This window comes from Oryctolagus cuniculus, chromosome 6, assembly GCF_964237555.1.
Source record: "Oryctolagus cuniculus chromosome 6, mOryCun1.1, whole genome shotgun sequence".
NCBI lineage: Eukaryota > Metazoa > Chordata > Mammalia > Lagomorpha > Leporidae > Oryctolagus > Oryctolagus cuniculus.
This window is the reverse complement of record NC_091437.1, coordinates 17520572-17539790: the sequence shown is the minus strand read 5'-3', so window position 1 is coordinate 17539790 and position 19219 is coordinate 17520572. Positions and strand designations below refer to the sequence as shown.

Here is a 19219-nt window from a genome sequence, read left to right as displayed (position 1 = left end):
ACAAAAAAAACAAAAACAAAAAAAAAAACATGGCAACCATGGAGAATGAAGAGAACAGAAAATTAAGGTGCCACTTAAAAATTAAATTGTTGAGAAGTCATCATTTTTAAGGAATATTTGATATTTTGTACCTAAATAAGCCCTGTGAGAAAGGGACATGTTCCTCAGGTGCTGTGGGCTCAGTCCTAGGCCTTCTTGACTAGAGAGCCAGGAGAGGCCTACGGCTTGTGCTGAATCCACGTTTAGTCTTCTCTTTCTTCCATTTTATTGTATACTAACAGACCAAAATTAACTCATTTGGCCTTAAAATGTAAGCTGTCATAAAATGAGTGAAATAAATACTTTAAAAGCAGCATTAAGCCCTTTTCCAAGAATATTTACAAACTTTAAACATGCCAGAAACTGCCTTGTGCATGGGATGTATTATTTTCTTACAAATAGTTTCTTTTTTTCCATCTAGTGATGAAAAAAAATTACACTCATGAGTGTAATGAGAAGTGATATTTTATTTAAGATTAGTACTTGGCTTTGGGTCTTTCAGGTTTCCAATTGAATAGAGTATACTCAAAATTTTTAAAATATATATTAAAATAAAACTACTATCATTATTACTTATGTCATTTTTTATTTAGGGATAAGGCTTTTAAGTTACTCCAAATGTTTCAAAACTGAAGACATTGGCCTGTTAAATCCCATTTGTTACTTTATCCCTGACTGTAGCAACAGATCGATGCTAAGCCCCTACTCTGCTCCAGGTAATATGAGAAGCATGGGAGTTCATGCATTCAACACAGTCCGGCCCACGACACAGGCTTGAATAGACAAGTAGCACCACAGACCCTCAATCAGTCCCTGCAAAACAAAAGGCAGTGTATTGTTTTCACGCAGTGTTACTGTACAGAAACACATATTTCTTTAGCCTGCCTGGTCATGATCAGAGTAGAAGTTAATCTCAATGGAAACCAGGAAGATGCTTCAAGCAGGAAATGTTTTCCTGCCCTTTTGTAGTTTCCCGTGTGGATGACAAGGACCCAGTTACCTGCCTTTTGATACCTCCCTCTGCCCTCCCTGATGAGTATGAGAATGCATAATAGAGGACAACGCAGCATTCTAAGAACTGGAACACTCAGGTAAAAGCAGTGATGAACATTTGCAGTTGGGAAGAACAGTTAGGAAACAATTCTGGACAAACTGGGACACAGCCAAACCCGACTGACAGTAACTGATGGAACTAGAAAAAAAAAATGTTTGAAGATAAAGTAGAATTGTCTAAAACAGATAAGGGCTTCAGTGTGCAAATTGCAAGGTATGAAACTTTTTTAAAGAGATGGTGCTGAGAATCCCATGGCATGCTAAGGCATTAACAGTGAGTGTTACTGGCTGTCTGTTTATGTAAGAAAAGATCCTAACAGGTATCTGACTTCTCTAGAGCAACGCGTACAGCAGAAGATAGTGTGGTAGTGTCCCTGAGTCCTGAGTTAGTAGCATGTCCTTGATTTGATGTATATTTTAATAGGGTTACTGTAGGAACTGGTGTGATGGCACTGAGAGCTAAGCTGCCCCTGCAATGCCAGTGTCCCATATCAGAGAGTGGGTTCTAGTCCTTGCTGCTCAGCTTCCAATCCGGCTTCCTGCTAATGTGCCTAGAAAGATGGCCTCAGTTGTCACTCCCCCTCTTCGTGGAGGAACGACACAGGACCCTGCGCTGTTCTTCTGTCTGCTCGGCCCTCCCCGGGTTTGCTGCTGGTTCTTCCCGGGTTGGCTACCATCCCTTCCACCTCCGTGGAAGGGCGGTTCCCCCTGCCACATTCCCCACTTCCGCGGGGGAGCCGCACACCGCCGGCCGGCTCTCTAGGGGGCTGCACAGGTGTTCCTTCAGATAGATGTTCCTGGTGCATATTGTCTCTCTCCTCCTTTATAGTCCTCTTCCACCAATCCCAACTCTGCTACCCACACGCCGAGTACGCTGCTCTCCTCCAATCAGGAGCAGGTCCTGCTGTTTATTGGTTGAACTGGAGGCAGCTGTGTAGAAGCTGTTTCCTCCTCTCCCAGCGCCATATTGTGGGAGAGCAGATGCATAGAATAAGTCTTAATTCCAGTAACTTAGTCTAGTCCGAGTTGCTCCCCACACTCAGTATTTGAGCTCCTGCCACCCACATGGGAGATCCAGATAGAGTTTCCCGCTCTTAGCCTCAGCCTGCATCAGCTTGGCATCATGGCCATTTGGGGAGTGAACCAGCAGATGGAAGAGAGCTCTTCCTCTCCCTCTCTTTCTTTCTCCCTTTCTCCCTCCCTCTCCCTCTCCTTCTTTATCATGGTGCCTTTCAAATAAATAAATCTAAAAAAAAAAAAATTAGGATTGTTTTAGTTGCTCTATGGAGGCTATTAGAGGGATCGCGAAAGTGACAGCAATGAAACCAGCTACAAGGTGCACACAGAGGTATAGCAGCAGGTGATGGAGGCTGAGACCAGGGCAGTGGCGGAGGGAAGACCGGGGGCACATTTGGGAAGGAAGCGCTTGTTGCGGCAGTGATGTGTCAGAAGTGAGAGGGAATGCTGTTTAGGCTTCTGACTTTGACGGCTGGAAAGTGACAGTGGCATTTGTTGAGATAAGACCAAGGGGGAACCATGCTCTGTTGTTTCTACTGCACATTCAGAGGCCTACAGGTAGTAAGTCAACAATATTGGCTTGCATTAGTGTTCAGTGATTCATCATTTGAATTTCTGTGTTGCATGCATGGAACAAATATTTTGGCTTAATATCTGATCATGCAGACATCAAAGAGAAATAGACATTATTTTGAGCAGCACTTAATCTGATTCTTATATAAAAATAAAATATTCTTTGTGTGTGTCTAGAAAGTATATGAATAAACTTCCATCTTGAAAATGGTTTTAATTTGGTGGTGGGAAAAGTTAAAAACACACACTATCAAATTTCATAATAGCTTTTGCATCCCTTGGTTTCCACACATATAAATTAAATTAACCATTTTTATATGCCTGTATCACTGCATGCATTTTCCTATATTTGAACATGACCTAAAAATGATGTAGCACCTCATGGAAATTTATATAATAAAATAAGCTTAATCTTTTAGGGTAAGTTTACCAATAGAAGTAAGGAAATAAGTGAGTTCATAAACAAAGGTTTGCAGGATTATTTACATCTTTAAATACTCATGGACTGAAGTGATTATTTAAGGTTTAAGTTTCATAAAATTAAATTTTAGACTATAAAATCCTTATGTGTGATTTGAAGTAATTCAGCATTTAAAGAAATAAATAAAATTGTGCCTGAATTGAAGGGATGAACAGAAATGCATCTGCACAGTGTTGAGTGGTGGAAAGTCGTTGCCCAGTACTGGCTTCCTACGCTCAGGTTCTGAGTAGGGAGAAATCTGCATCCTCTGAAAGTCTGAAGCTTCCAGTGCTTGTTTTTATAGAAAGTACTTACCATGTGCTTCCAAGTCCAAGTTGGATACTTACATAGTATATCTTAAAATTTTCCTTTTTTATCTTAACCTCTCACATGATCTGCTTGTAAGAAATTAGTTCAGTATAGTTACGTGGTGTAGGAGACTTTACTAATAAAGCTTTCTTTCTTCTTCCATGAAAATACTTTTGAGATTATTGCAAATTATGCCATGTAATGTTGGATGACTTTTTCCTTTGAAAAAATACTGAATCTACTAAATATATAGTCTAAGGTTTTATGAATAGAATAAAAGGATTTTTAGATCTGGCCTTTGTAGCTTGTACTGTAATATTCTTTCTCTAATTCATCTGGCAGGGAAAAAGGTGTCCAGGCGTGTTTCATACCACACTGTAATGAGGCTGGGCATGCAGTACATTGTACAGTAATGAAGTTTGAAATGTCGTGAATTAAACTGCTCAGTCCGTAAACATATTTGATTAAGGTCAGTCTGATTTTAGTTACATCAGTTGGCCTTCAATAAGACCCTAAAATCTAATCTCAGCACAAAATCTTTGGACTGTTGGTATTTTATAGATATAGCTAAAATGAGGAGAAATAATAAGGATGCCAAGCCCTTTCGTAGGCTTGAGTTTTCTAACTTAAACCCAAAAATATGCCAGTCTCTGGGCCTACTAAAAAATAATAGGGTTGGTTGATAAATACCAATATGGAGATACATATCCACAAAATATTTTTAATTGAAGAAAGCTGGGTGCAGAACCACCCTGTGTAGAAGGAGCTCCTGGTTGCTGAATCCATTCGGCTTGTGTGTGATGCAAAGACTGAAAAAACAGACTGCTAACTTGTATCAGTGATTATGGTTTTAATTTTCTTCTCTGTCTGCTGTTTGTCTCAATGGGATGTACTATTTTATCATTTAACATGTCACATTAAGAAATCTGTTACGCTAGCCTGTGTGCATGTTTGATAAGATTATAGCTGAGTCACATAAGCTGATGTATTTATTGATAGGAAGTGTTTATTTATTATAAACATCTAGTACATTATTTGTTCTTACAGAGAAAGAATGTAAGGGAAATTTATGTGTATATTAAAATAAGTATGAAATGAAAGATCAAAAAGTAAATACAAGATTTGCCCAAATCACGTACAGGGTGTTAGCTATAGTTTTGTACACCTTCTCTTTATCAGGTTGAAGATCCTTCCTTTCATTCCTGATTTACTGAGGTTTTTTAAATCATGACTTAGTGCTTAGTTCTGTCACTTGTATGCACCATCAGTGAGATAGCACATGCTTTCTCTTCTTAAATCTGTAAATATAAGTTACACCGATTGATGTTCAAATGTTTAAGAAGAAACCCTTAGAGGCAGGCATTTTGCCTAGCAGTGGGATGGTGGTTAGGATGCCCAGGTCCCGTATCGGAGTTCCTGGTTCAGTAATAATTCCAGCTTCCTGCTGATGGCTCGGGTAATTGGGTTCTGCCATCCACATGGGTCACCTGAGTTCAGTCCTTGGTCCCAGCGTCAGCCCAGCCCAGATGTCTCATTGTGAGCATTTGAGGAGTGAATCAGTAAATGGGAGCTCTCACTCTTATCTCTTTGACTCTCAAATAAATAATTTTTAAAAACAATTTTAAACTCTTAAACTCCTGAGATAAACTCCACCTGTTAATCTTGCATTAATTTTTTGTATATTGCCACAGTTGATAAGTTAAAATTTTATAGAATTGTTGTGCCTTTTGTTGTGTACTTTTTTTAAGATTTTATTTATTTATTTGAGAGGTAGATTACAGACAGTGAGAGGGAGAGGAGACAGAGATAAAGGTCTTCCTTCTGCTGGTTCACTCGCCATAAGGTTCTTTTGGGTCTCCCACTTGGGCCATCTTCTACTGCTTTCCTAGGCCATAGCAGAGAGCTAGATCGGAAGTGGAGCAACTGGGACTCGAACCAGCACCTGTATGGGATGCCAGCACCAACCTCTAAAAAAACAAAAAAAATTTATTTGAAAGGTAGAGAGAGAGAGATATAAAGGGATATATTCCATATATATATATATATTCCATCTATATATATATTATATATATATATTCCATCTGCTAGTTCATTTCATAAAAGGCCAAACCAGCCTGAAGTTCCATCCAGGTCTCTGACAAGGGTGTCAGGGATGTAAGTACTTCAGCCATTTTCCACTGGTTTCCCAGGAGCATTAGCAGGGAGCTGGATAAGAAGTGGGGCAGCCAGGATTCAAACCAGTGCACATATATGGAATGCTGGCATCACAGGTGGCAACTTAACCTGCTTACCACACACTAGCACCTGTTTAGTTGTTCTTGAGTAATCCGTGATATTTGTACCTTTCAAGAAATGTATACATCTCATTTAAATTAAGAATTTAGTTCATTAAGGTTGTTTATATGGTTTCCTTTGATCTTTTCAATTTATATGGAGTCTGTAGTGATAGGCTTATTTTCATCTGTTGTGCTGATAATTTCTTTCTTCTTTGATCAGCATTAAGATCTATCAGTTTTGCTGATATTTTTAAAAAGCCTGATTTTGTAGTCATTAATAATCTCTGTTTTATATGTATAGTTGTTATTTTCTTATATTTACTTTAGATTTAATTTGCTTTTCTTTTTTAGTTTCTTACTAAAAACTTAGTTTACTGTTTTCTTTTTACTGTTTTTCTTAGTTTACTGTTTTAACTTTCTCTTTTTATAATTTAAGAATTTTAATTACTCAGATTACCTTTAAGAACCACTTAAGCTAAATCCCACAGATTTTGATATAGTATGCTATCATTTTCATTTAATTTAGAATTATTACAGTCTAATTTTTCTGTGATTTAGTTTTTGATCCATGTATTACTTCAAAGTATATTATTTAAATTATAAATATTTCAGAGTGTTCTGAATGTCTTTCATTATTAATTTCTAGTTTAACTTTGTTATGTTTAAAAACATACAGCAATACTTTGGAATTTCAGTCCTCTTTTATAGTTAATGGAACTTTTAGATGGCCTCAGAATATAGTCTCTCTTGGTAATATTCTGTGTGCATTTGAAAATAATGTGTGTTCTGCTAAAGTAGAGAGAAATGTTATGTAAATGTCAGAATAAGTTGTTTGAAAGTTCAGTTTAAATCTTACATGTCCCTACTGATTTTCAGTCTACTTGGTTGATTAGTTATAACAAGAAGTAAGGAAATTGCCACTATAGTTGTGGGTGTGTCTGGTTTTTTTTTTTTTCAGTTTTATTTCTAAAGTTCTGTTTGCTCCAGGTATTCAGTATTTATGTGTATAATGTTTTATATTGTTTTGTAATCAGTACATACACATTTAGTAGTATTATTTCATTATGAAATGTCCATCTGTATTCATGGTAATATTTCTTCATCTGATGAGCACTTTGTATAATATTAACATTGGAACTCATTTATTTTGATTAATGAGTACTTAATATTATTTTTAGTCTTTCACCTTTTAAGCTGTCAAAGGGATCTCATTTTTTAAAAATAAAAGCTGAGTATCTAAACCTTTTAAATTTGATTATTTATATATGTTTCAGAATTATGTTAATGAGTTTAAGTAAGTATTATACTGTGTCTTGTCCATTTGTCCCATCTGGTTTTTGTTCCTTTTTCTCTTTGCCTGCCTCTTTTTAGACTGAGTATATTTTTGTGTCAAATTTAATCTCCTCAATTGGATTATTAGTTATATCTCTATATTTTAGTGTTTGGCTGTACGTATTTAACTTACCGTGTCCTGTTTTCAAATAGCATTATGCCATTTCACTCCTGCTGTAATAACATGACAATAGTATTTTTGCACCTCCTTCTTTAGTGCCCCATGCTATTGTCATACTTTTTGCTTCTATGTCTGCTGTAACCTCTAAAATATGTAGTATTATAGTTAGCAGTTACCTCTAAGTTTGCTAAATAACATATGTACCATTTTCAGTGCTTTCCTTTTTTTGTGTGTGTAATTTCAACTTCACTTCATTTTGCCTGAAGAACTTCATTTAACATTTCTTGTAGAATCTCAAATTTTGTTTGAAAAGGCTTTATTACAGTTTGTTGAATTTGATTTTATTTGTATTAAGGATTTTTCCCTAAATATATGAGATTAGTACACAGTTTAAAACATAAGGAAAATAATTGCAATGTCTAAAGTTGATTAAATTTAAATTTAGGATAAATGTCAGCAAACTCAAGAGTAATACTGTTTAAGGGATATGGATAGATTATTTTCAGATGAGGGAATAAAAACCTGATATCACTAGTAAGTGTAGAAATGAGAGCTGAAAGAACCGTTAATGCCCTTTTATAATTATTAGGGCAGAGATTACGACATGGAGTAGTAGTCTCACGTTGGCAGGGAAGGGGAACGCAGGCCTCATGAACAGTAGGTGTGTGTAGACCACTCTAGGTGTGTTGACTGCTAGTAGTGTGAGGACTGCCACAGGCACTGCGAGGAACCTTGGCCACTCTTTGATCCTATCAACTATGTGTATCCCCTACAGCCTGCTCATTCTGCTCTGGGTCCACAGCGTAGGGTTAAAGAGCATCTTTGAGTCTTCAGCGTCCATCGCACTCATCTCCATCAAGGGGCAGAGTGGGTCCGCTCCTTGTATCATTCACTGAGGTAGTGAGACCAGGTGCCTGCCTATCACCGGGAGAATGAACGGATTACAGAGTGTTCTGGGGCAAAGCACCGCAACAGATGGTGCACGTCACAACACAGATGGAGGTTAAGAGCAAAGTTCCCAGAGAAAAAGCAAGCAACAAAGCTAGATCTGTAAGATAATACTATTGACAAATTAAAATGTATGAACACAGAGGTTCGTTTCCCCTCCCCTCATTGCCTTGAGAACAGGTGTTTGTCTTTGCCTTCAGGAAGTACAAGTGCGTATTTTCCAAGTCAGTGTTGGAAATACCTTGTTCTTGCAGATGTTGACGAGTGCCAGGCCATCCCGGGGATATGCCAAGGAGGAAGTTGTATCAACACTGTGGGCTCTTTTGAGTGCAGGTGCCCTGCTGGTCACAAGCAGAGTGAAACTACCCAGAAGTGCGAAGGTGAGTGTGGGAGACAGACCTGTTTGTTGACTTTCATTTTGAGAAAAACAGCTTCATTTGGAATTTTGTAGACTGTTGATAATCTCATAATTCTTTATTTTAACGTGAAGATATTGGCATAATGCTAAAGTACGTTTGTGCTGATTTGGGTATTAAAGGCTTCATGGGCTTGGTTTGGAAGCATCAATGAACATCTTGCTACTACTTTGTTATCTCAGTTACTGTTGAGAGGGAGAGTAATACAGCTGTTTATGCTTTTCCTTAATAAAATAGTTTCCTGTTTCAGTTGTGAAATTTATCAAATATTAAAATTAGGATAGAGAGAAGTCCAAGTGAAATTTAGTGTCATGTATGATATACATTAATATTTTGCACTGTCATATATTATAAAATATTTTAATTGCTGTATTGAATATTAATTCTTGACAAGACACCAAATTACTAAAGAAGCACAATTTACCCAGGAAGGATTTAGAAATTAGTGCAAGTACCCTGTGAAAGGATAGTTCTTTGAAATATGAAATATGGATTTTGATATCAAAATATAAGCTCCACCAGCATTATTCCTATAGAATAAGTCACATTTTATATTTATCTGTGTTTAAAACTTTCACCATTATTATAAAATTCAGGAAGTTTCTAAGTGTATGTATATTTAGTGGTCATGGATATTTACAGTAGTGTTGACACTTCGAGAGTACTGGTATAATGTTTATCTTTTTATTATTCTATTACTTAAATCAGTTTTTCATGTAAGATAGTTTTCTGAAGATGGTCAAGAGTAACTTTTTAGGCCAGCGCCGCGGCTCACTAGGCTAATCCTCCACCTAGCGGCGCCGGCACACCGGGTTCTAGTCCCGGTTGGGGCGCCGGATTCTGTCCCGGTTGCCCCTCTTCCAGGCCAGCTCTCTGCTGTGGCCAGGGAGTGCAGTGGAGGATGGCCCAGGTGCTTGGGCCCTGCACCCCATGGGAGACCAGGAAAAGCACCTGGCTCCTGGCTCCTGCCATCGGATCAGCGCGGTGCGCCGGCCGCGGCGGCCATTGGAGGGTGAACCAACGGCAAAAAGGAAGACCTTTCTCTCTGTCTCTCTCTCTCACTGTCCACTCTGCCTGTCAAAAAAAAGAAAAAAAGAGTAACTTTTTAGTGTGTGCCATAAGAATTCTCATGAATTCAAGTATTTCCTTCTTTCTCTGTCTGAAAGTCAGTATTTGAGGTTATATTTTGTTGTTTGGTTATAAATGTTTATAAAGAATTGTAACCCCTCTCTGTAGAACAGAAAATTGGAAAAAGGCAAAATCTAGAGTTTAAACATAAAAAGTAAATGGGAACATCAGCTACATTACCAGACAGGAGGTGGGCTGCGGGCGCATAGGAACCTGAGCTCTGTTATCAGGAGGTAGGCTGTGGTGCACAGGACATTGTCTCAACTTCGGAAACCATAAATGCTCATGGCCTGTTTCATCCTGAATTTTCCATTTGCTCTTCATTCATTGTTAGCTCCAACTGATCTTAATATTTTTAAAGTTAATTGTGTATTCACTCCATAAAGAAGGCAGTGAAGATGTAACTGATTATTTTAAGGGTGAAATAAATTCCCTCTGAAACTTTTCCCAAGAATGCTCAAGTGTTTTACACTACTTAAATACAGTGTGGGCCGTGAAAGTCGGCCTGTAGTGGACAGATTAAGAAAAATAGTTGGGAGAAATTTCTGAGTTACTTAAATTAGCAGAAACTTGGAGATCTGCAGAAATCTGAGTAGTGTTGCTGTTTCTTTGCTAATTTTTGTGTTTTCCCTCTTGGGTATTCTTTTTCTTTTCTTTTCTTTTCTTTTTTTTTTTTTGGATTGATTAATTATTGTTCTCAGCCTTTTATTACTTTTCCATTTTATGTTTCTGGAATAAAACTCAGACCAGATCTAAATGTGGCGTACTGGGAACAAAGATAGTATTTGATTACAGGTGAGAAGGCATGACCACTGACTGATTACAGTGACTGATATTTCCATTTTATAGCAATCAATTTGTTCTTAGTTGAAAATGCAGTGAGCCTTTTTGACTTCACAATATATCAAGTAACACACAGAGCCTAGCCAGTTTCGAGAAAGCCAGTGCAACTCTTGTTGCAGCACTTGTCTATATCCTATAGGAAGGAGAGCAGGCCGGCGCCGTGGCTCACTTGGCTAATCCTCCGCCTGCGGCACCAGCACCCCGGGTTCTAGTCTTGGTTGGGGTGCCAGAATCTGTCCCAGTTGCTCCTCTTCCAGTCCAGCTCTCTGCTGTGGCCTGGGAAGGCAGTGGAGGATGGCCCAAGTGCTTGGGCCCTGCACTCTCATGGGAGACCAGGAGGAAGCACCTGGCTCCTGCCTTCGGATCAGTGCAGTGCGCTGGCAGTAGCAGCCATTTGGGGGATGAACCAACAGAAGGAAGACCTTTCTCTCTCTCTCTCTCTCTCTCTCTCTCTCTCTCTCTCTCTCATTATCTAACTCTGCCTGTAAAAAAAAAAAAAAAAAAAAAAAAAGGAGGAGAGCAGTTGATGTAATTGTAGGGAATGCCCAGAATCCAGAATCCAGTCACGTCTTTCTTTACTTCCTTCCCGGGCAGCAAAATCCATTTTACCATTGCCCAGGAAGAATGATCTGATTTTGTATTTGGGATTGGTGTGGAATAGCAGAATTGGAAGAAGTAGAGAATGTGAAATCTAAAGGTTTTATGAAGCCTTGTATTAAAGTCATATTTATTTAGATACGTCTTAAAAGTGGCTATTACCAATTTTTAGAGTAATATTTCTCCTTTAGGTAAAAGAACAAGTGGTATTTGCTTATATATATATATATATGCCAATTATATAATATAATTGGCAGTATCATATATCTAGAAGAATTCTGAACTGTTATTATTTTTGGTAACATGTTTTGACTGGAGTTAGTTCATGAATAGGTTAGTGTCCATGTAAAAATATGTGGCCATAAAGTTAATGTTGGCTGTAAATAAAAATAGAACCTTTGCAATCAATTTTGACCAACTATTGAAGGAAAGACAACTTAATGTCAAGTGAATTACACTGTAAATATGAAGTATAGTGGTATTGGCAAATTTATTTTTAAAGTGATGTGTTTTGGTTTAGTGTATTTCATATTTCTGTTGATACAGCAATAAAATTTTTATAGAAACCTTTTTTAGTCTTTTAAGTTAGTAAGTCTGTTCAGAAGTAAGAGAGGCAACACCAGCACTTTGGGTTTCAGTGACTGGGATTTGTTGATATTCTCAATAAGAAGCTATGACATGAGCTCACTAAGTTTTAGCAGTTGTGTTGGTGTTTTGTGCATGTACTTGTCTCTTGACTGTCTGCTCCAGCCTTTGAGTGAGATCCTTGAGAAGAGACTCTGTCTTGTTTCGTGCTACAGCCCAGAGCCTGGAATGCTGTCCACTGACAGTTCATCTTGATGAATCGGGAGGAGGATGCCTAAGAAGTTAGTTTATTTGATTTGGGTTGCATGTTCAAAGAGAAGTTAAAATGTGAGCCCAGAGTTAAAGTTGTATTTGGAAAGAGGCTAATGGTTTTCATCAAGGGAATTTTGCCTTTATCTGACTCTTTCAGTTTTCTTCATGATTTGATTTTACCCTGGTTGCCATTGACAGAGCAGGAGCATAGTCAGTGCAGCTGGGTGTTTTAGACCTGTGTCATTGTCCTCTGTGGTACCTAAAGGTGATGCCTCTGCTTTCTGCTCATTCTTTGGGATGTCTTCTTACCTGGAATCTCATCCTGCAAGACTTATTCTGTCCCAGATTTGGGATTTTGTATAGTTGGTGTTAAAATTTTAAAAAGTGGTAGGGATGGCGTCGTGTCCGACTTTAATGTAGAAAATCTCTTGTAGATTGTGCTGAACCTCTCTTCCTTCACATTTAGGTATAAACTACTGTTTAAGCTATAAATCTGAGCACAAACTAGAAAAGAATTTATTTCTCTGTGCTCTGTCTCCCTTGCTGTTTCTCATGCATGTGTGACGGAGAATCAGTGCTGCCACCCTCCCTCCACCCGCCGCCTTTTCTCAGGGCTCCAAATTCTGCAAAACTACTCATGATGCCCGCTGCAGTCACCTCTTATTTCTCCCAGGCTAGCGCGGTTCCAAGGCCTGATTTCCTAATTCTGTCAGGCAGTGTGCATACCGGTTCTTCAGTGCAGTCAACCATTTCCTCACTTCAGAAAGATTTCTCAGTCACCTACTCCATTCAGATATCCATTAACCCAAGGATCTGTTTCATTTTGGTAAGGAAGGGAAGAAAACACATCCTTATGATAGGACGCGGCACATCAGAAAACGGTCCAGCATTTTCCATCTGTATAAATAAAATATGGATTATATATATATATATATATATATATATATATATATATAGAGGTCCATATGGATAAAGCCCAAGTAGGTGCCAGATGTCCTTGTGTGACCACCCCTTCCCCTTCCAGACTATACTTTCTTTTACATTCCTGGAGCTCTTAGTCTTTCCTGGATTATATGGGAGGCAGGAAAAGATCATCACTGTATTGGAAAGTTCCCTTCAATGGTTCTTTGTGAGTCAGAAAGTTGTTGGTAATTTATTCTGAAGACTCTACAGCTTTGTTCTGCTAACATAGCATTTTGTTGTTTGAGATCTGTGATGACAAATTTATTTATTTATGTTTATGAACCTTATAAAACTTGTTGGCACAGTCTCTTTCCCTGTGGTTCCAGCTCTGCATTGATAAACCATGGAAAATAAACTTTTCATACTTGACTGAAAAGTTCTTGCTTTTATGCATGTTGCCAAAAGTATATTAATTTTAAAATTATTAATAAGTAAGTCCATTGACTGATTGCTAAATGGCAAACTACATACTAAAATGGAGGTTGAATTAAAGGGATTGTGAGTATTGGAAATAGTAAGAATTTCTAGATCATCAGTGTAGAACCCATGAAAATGATCTCCTTTTAAAATTCTTAGAAATAAATTTGTGAAAGTTGAGGCAGGTATCCATCTCTTTTTCCCCCTTAAATAAACAAGCTGGCACTTCTGAATCCAAACCTCTTTTCTATCTCCCATAACAAATAATTTATTCCTCTGTCACTTATCACACTTTATTTTAAACTATTTCTTCTACCTGACTTTGACAGTGGGTTATATGCACCATACAAAAACTAGTATTTATTGAACACTTTACTGTATTCTAGGCAATAATTAAACCATTTCAGTTTGCACAACAGAGCTGTCAGGATGGTTATTATAATTAACTCACTTTACCAAAGAGCGAACTGAGTAACTTTCTTAGAGTTGTTTGGGTAAGAAATAACAGAGCCAAGATTTGAGTCTGCTATATTTGCTCCAGAGCTTCCTCACTTTCAGTCACTCTACCCTTTAAATAAATAAGTAAATATAAGTAAATAAATCTTTAAAAATTATTGATAGCAAGGGAAATACCATTGACTGTTAAATACACTAAAATACATTTATCTTTACTATGATAAGGAGGTACAAAATGACATCATTTTTTACCTGTATAATTGGGTAAAATAAAAAGTTTAGTGGCAAAATGTGCTAGTGAGAATGCTGAAAAACAGACATAAATTCCCAGTGAATCTGTCAGCTACAAGGGTACAGAAATATTAATCTGTTAATTTTAATTCTAAGAAGGTATCGTATCTATACTTGTGATGGAGAAATGATGGGCTTTTCAGAGACAGGGCATCCATCTGTTCGTTCAGTCTTCTGAACCCCTTGGTGGAAAAGACTGACCTAGGCTGAAGCCAGGAGCCAGGAACTCTATCCAAGTCTCCACATGAGTGGCAGGAACCCAACTACGTAGGCCATCAGTAGTGCCCCCAGGGTCTGTATCAGAGGCAACTTTGAGAAATGGAGGTGAGAATTGGACACAGGCACCGCAGTAGGGTACAGGAGCATCTTAACCAGTGTCAGTCACTAGGCAAATGCTGCCCATCTCCCAGTTATGTTAAACGTGGTGCTGTGGTAAAAAGCACCCATAATGTGACTAAAAGCAAAAGCAGCCTGCATCTAAGCGTGTTGCTGCCTGCCTTCATCCCCATCACTTTGTATTGAGCTTCCTCATTTCCTTGCTTGTCTTTGTAGAGTTTGATCACATCTCCGTATATTGCATTTTCATCATCATCATTGTTCTTACAATCACTTGAAATTTACAAAGAAAATCAAATTCTGGGTTAAACTTTGTCTGCTTCGTATTATGACTGCGGTTACAGGTTGTTCTAGTTCCTTCTTTGGAATAGGATAAAATAGTTCATGTGTGGCTATCCCCTCATGTGCTCATCACTTTCCTGCCAGTAGACATTGTTCCTGCTGTGAACAGTGCTCAGTGTATGGTCAGCCACGTGTGTGCACTCTGTGCTGCAGAACCAGGTGTCTTCTTCAGGTGGGAGCTGCACCCTGGGGCCCAGAGTCCTTTTGATTTTCTAAAGGACCATTTATCCTCTTTTGATCTCTTTGTTGTATTCACAGAATGTGTGGTAAGAGTTAAAATCTAATACTGGGGCTGGCATTGTGATGTTGCGGGTAAAGCCACTGCCTGCAGTAACCAGCATCCCATATGGGTACCAATTTGGCTACTGGCCACTCCACTTCAGATCCAGTTTCTGCTGTGTCTGAGAAAGCAGTGGGAGATGGCCCAAGTCCTTGTGCCCCTGCACCTGCGAGAGGAAGCTCCTGGCTGCTGATTTCGGATCAGCTCAGCTCCAATCATTGCAGCCATTTGGGGAGTAAATCAGCAGATGGATGGCCTCTCTCTCTCTCTCTATCTCTATCTGCCTCTGCCTCTCTGTAACTCTCACTTTCAAGTAAATAAATAAAGTCTTTAAAAAAAGAAAAAGGAAAGAAAAAAAAGAGTTAAAACCTAATACAAAGGATCTTTCAAAAGTCTGCAGAAGGGCTAGCTTTGTGGGGTCGAGGATTAAGCTGTTTGTGATGCCAGCATCCCATTGCAGAGCACTGATTTGGGTCTCAGCTGCTCAGCTTCCTGTCCAGCTCCCTCTCTTGTGCCTGGGAAAGCAACAGAAGATGGACTCACTACTTGGGCCCCTGCCACCCATGTGGGAAACCAGAATGGAGTTCCTGGCTCTGCCTGGCCCAGACCCAGCTGTTGTGGCCTTTTGGGGAGTTAATGAGGGATGGAAAATCTGTCTTTCCCCCTCTATTTGTGATGCGCTGCCTTTCAAATAAATAAATCTTAAAAAAATAGTCATGGAAAATGTGTATGACAAAAGTATGCATGCATTTATTGTACCACAATAAGCTTATGTTTTAATTCCAGTCTTCTATTAACTTTAAAAATTACCCTTGTGGAAGCCAGAGCATTTTTATAAACCACTTGGGAAGAGCATCCTAGCAGCGGTGTTTTCAAGCCAGCTTTCAGAGTTCCCTCTGTGCCTCCTAAATGGAAATGTCACATCCAGGAGAAGTGAGCAAGGAGGAATGGCAGGAGCTCTAGGAGGGCAGCCTGCAGGTGACCATGGAGGCAGAGTTAGCGCTGACCACTCCAGCAGGTTCATCTAAGCCTTTCCGTTTGTCCCTCCAGATCACTTCACTGTTAACGATGCATGTGTGAAGCAATGTGGATAACTTTGAGATTATTAACTCACAGCAGTATTTCATGGGAGGTTACTACAGTCACTTCATTCCTTCCATTTCAACCTAAACTAAATGATTTACATCGGAAGTTGCGCACACAGCCCGTAATCCAGGTGGCACACAATTTAAGTGAATACTTTAAGTTATAGTATGAGGATGTTTCTTTTAATGTCATGGATATTAAAGAAACTACTGTGTTTTTATGTAAGCTTTAGTTTTCCTACAAGACTTGAATTTCCTATTTTGCTTATTAACCTGTCTTTTGTGATTTAATTGATTTTTAAAGACTTATTTTATTTATTTGAAAGGCAGAGTTAGAGGGAGAGAGAGAGATCTGCCATCCACTGGTTCATTCCCCAAATGGCTGCAACAGCTGGGCCTTGGCCTTACTGAAGCCAGGAACTTCATTTGAGTTTCCCACATGGCTTTAGGGGCCCAAACACTTGGGCCATCTTGTGCTGCTTTCCCAGGTGCATTAGCGGGGAGCTTTATCAGAAGTGCAGCACCCAGGACTTGAACCAGCACCCATATGGGATGCCAGAGCTACAAACAGTGTATAAACTTTCCATGCCACAGCACTGGCCCCTTTTGGTTTAATTATGAAAGCAATCTGAGACCCTAGCAAGAGCATACATAGAACAAATGAAAGGCTCATTTGCAGATTTGTGTTGTCCACAGCTTGGCAAGAATTCCAGTGAGTGATGGGAGAATTTGGGCCACAGTGCCTGGCAGCTTTGTGCTACTCTGTATAATTTAGTGTGGTTTGACTTGATTAGCTATAGATGCTAGTTTGAAGTATTAATGTATTCTTTAGTTATAGGTTTCATCTTCCAGATTCTTGGGGGAGCCACCAGGATTGTGTGACTGCAAATCACAATGACCCTTCTCTCTTTAGAGACAGAATACCCTGATGGCTGTGCCACCTCAAGGTCCAAAACAGCTCTTCCTTTTTTCCTGCCTGTGTTAGATTGTAATAAAGCCCTCTTATGTAGCAAAATCATTGTTGGGTATTTGGCAGTCATAAAAAAAATGAAGCCTTGTAAAAGAGAGAACCGTCATACTGAAGGCAGTGGGGCCTTCAGTATTTCAGTTTAACTCAGAGCATGTCTGTCACCCTCGTTTTCCAGTCCTCTGATAGAAGAGGCTGGCTTTCAAGGGCAGCTTCTCTGGGGACATCCTGAACTGTCACCGTTGTATAAGCCTTACCCCAACACTATGAGCTCTTGTTTCATTTCTTTACCTTGAAATGAACTTCTCAAGACCCTTTGAGACATTCTAAGTCCTGGGCCTTCCTGCATCAGATCTACATGGTAAATATTCCAGGCTTTGCCTGGTTTTTCTTGCATGAACTCAACTCTGGTACTGTAGTGCAGAAGCAGTCATAGACAGTGCAGAAACACTGAACAAGGCTGTGTTCTCATACAACTTTACTTACAGAAGAACCAAGTTCTGCGTTCTTGAGCCAACACCTACTGGTTCCCAGGGTGTACATTAGCAGAATGCTAGAATTAGAATCCAGAGCTTGATCCCAGACATTCTGATGTCTTCTGCTCCTTTCCTGGGCCATTAGCAGGCAGCTGGTTCTGAAGAGGAGCAGCCAGACTCAAACTCGTAACCAAGTGGGATGCCCGTGCCACAGGCAGAGGCTTAGCCTACAATGCCACAGTACCAGCCCCCTAGTAGGCAATTCAAAGAAAAAGAATTGCAAAAGCAAAACGTGTTGTTAAATAATACTGGAAAACAAAGTCAGAGGTTGCTTTCTTGTTTTGTTGGATTCTAAACAAGTCAGATTTGAAGTCCTTGAAGATATTTTCTAATAAAAAAGTTGGAATTAGTGAAAAACATTTCTTATCCAATGCCTTAATAAAACCGTACTATGAAAATTTAGTTGTAGGCTTAGGAAATTAGTTCAACTTAATAAGCCTATAGGATAAGCTGTTTACAAATTAGATTATCATAATTTTTCTTCCCACATAGAATCCTTTCCTTAATTTACCATGACAGAAAAATATTTTTCATAGTTAACTAATAAAGAAAAATAAGAAGTATAATATTCTGGCATTTGTTTGAAATTAAATTTTGTTTTACAATATTTTATCTGTATCTTTACTTTCCTTAGCGCCAAGATGAAAGATTATTACTTTGATGTTTTTTCCACAAAGAGCGAGACTGTATTTTACATAAACTCTGTACACTAGCATATATAAACCCCCTATGTGTAGCATCTGGTTTAATTAAATATTAATATTTCTGTCAGAAATCAAGAGTGTGGGTTTCACCAATAAAATGCATTCCAGAATCTGTTCCTCTCCAGGAAGCTGATTAAACTTTCCTGTGTGCTTTTAGGACAAGCACTGCACTCTGCGTAACTCTCTTGTGCTTTAGCATAACTGGCAAGCAGTGGGAGTGGGCAGTGGGGGTAGGAAAGCAAAGATCCTCTGCCTTTCGTGTTCATCATTCACTTCCAGGCCATGTAAAAAGAGAACCTGTAGAGACGTGGAGGAAACAGTTTCAAGGGTGTTTTTTGGGAAGCACTGTCCATGAACTGGAGTGCAGGGGTCAGGGTGGTGGGGAGTAGAGCCCCAGTCACACCTGGGAAGGCTCAGTTCTGCATCGCCAGAGAGGGAATGGCAACGGACACATAAGTTTTCCACCTGCAGTTGAGGGCGTCATGGCAGGGAGGTTCACTGAATGAACTGGCAAGGGGCTGTGCTCCTACGACTGCCTAGGTTATGAGATTTTACATGGATGCCAGGGAAAGTCACTGACCTGGGGCTATGTGAACACAGATCTGAAGGAGATGAGGGAACAAACCATGGATGTCTGAGAGGTCCTGACGACCCAGCAGGTGCAGTGGCCCAAGGCAGAGGCATGGCATGCATGAGGTGTTGCAGGTTGAGACAGAGGCAGCTGTGACTGGAGCAGAGTGACCAGGATCTCACCACTCTAAAGGAGTAGGAGAGGGATTCAGAGATGCACAGTCTCAGGGCCTTTGCAGACTGTGGTAGGCACCTTGGACTTGGAGCTCTCCAGATGGGAGCCACTGTAGAGTTTTGAACTAAAGAGTGAAATATTCTGGCCT

General features: G+C 39.3%; 1 protein-coding gene across 1 annotated transcript in view; it reads left to right on the top strand.

Annotated features, from left to right (window-relative positions):
• FBN2 (fibrillin 2) overlaps positions 1 to 19219 on the top strand; it is a 240425-nt gene that overhangs the window by 68329 nt on the left and 152877 nt on the right. The window contains exon 7 of the mRNA XM_002710087.5: positions 8383 to 8508. Within this exon, the coding sequence (XP_002710133.2) occupies positions 8383 to 8508 (126 nt within the window). The remainder of the gene's footprint in view (positions 1 to 8382; positions 8509 to 19219) is intronic.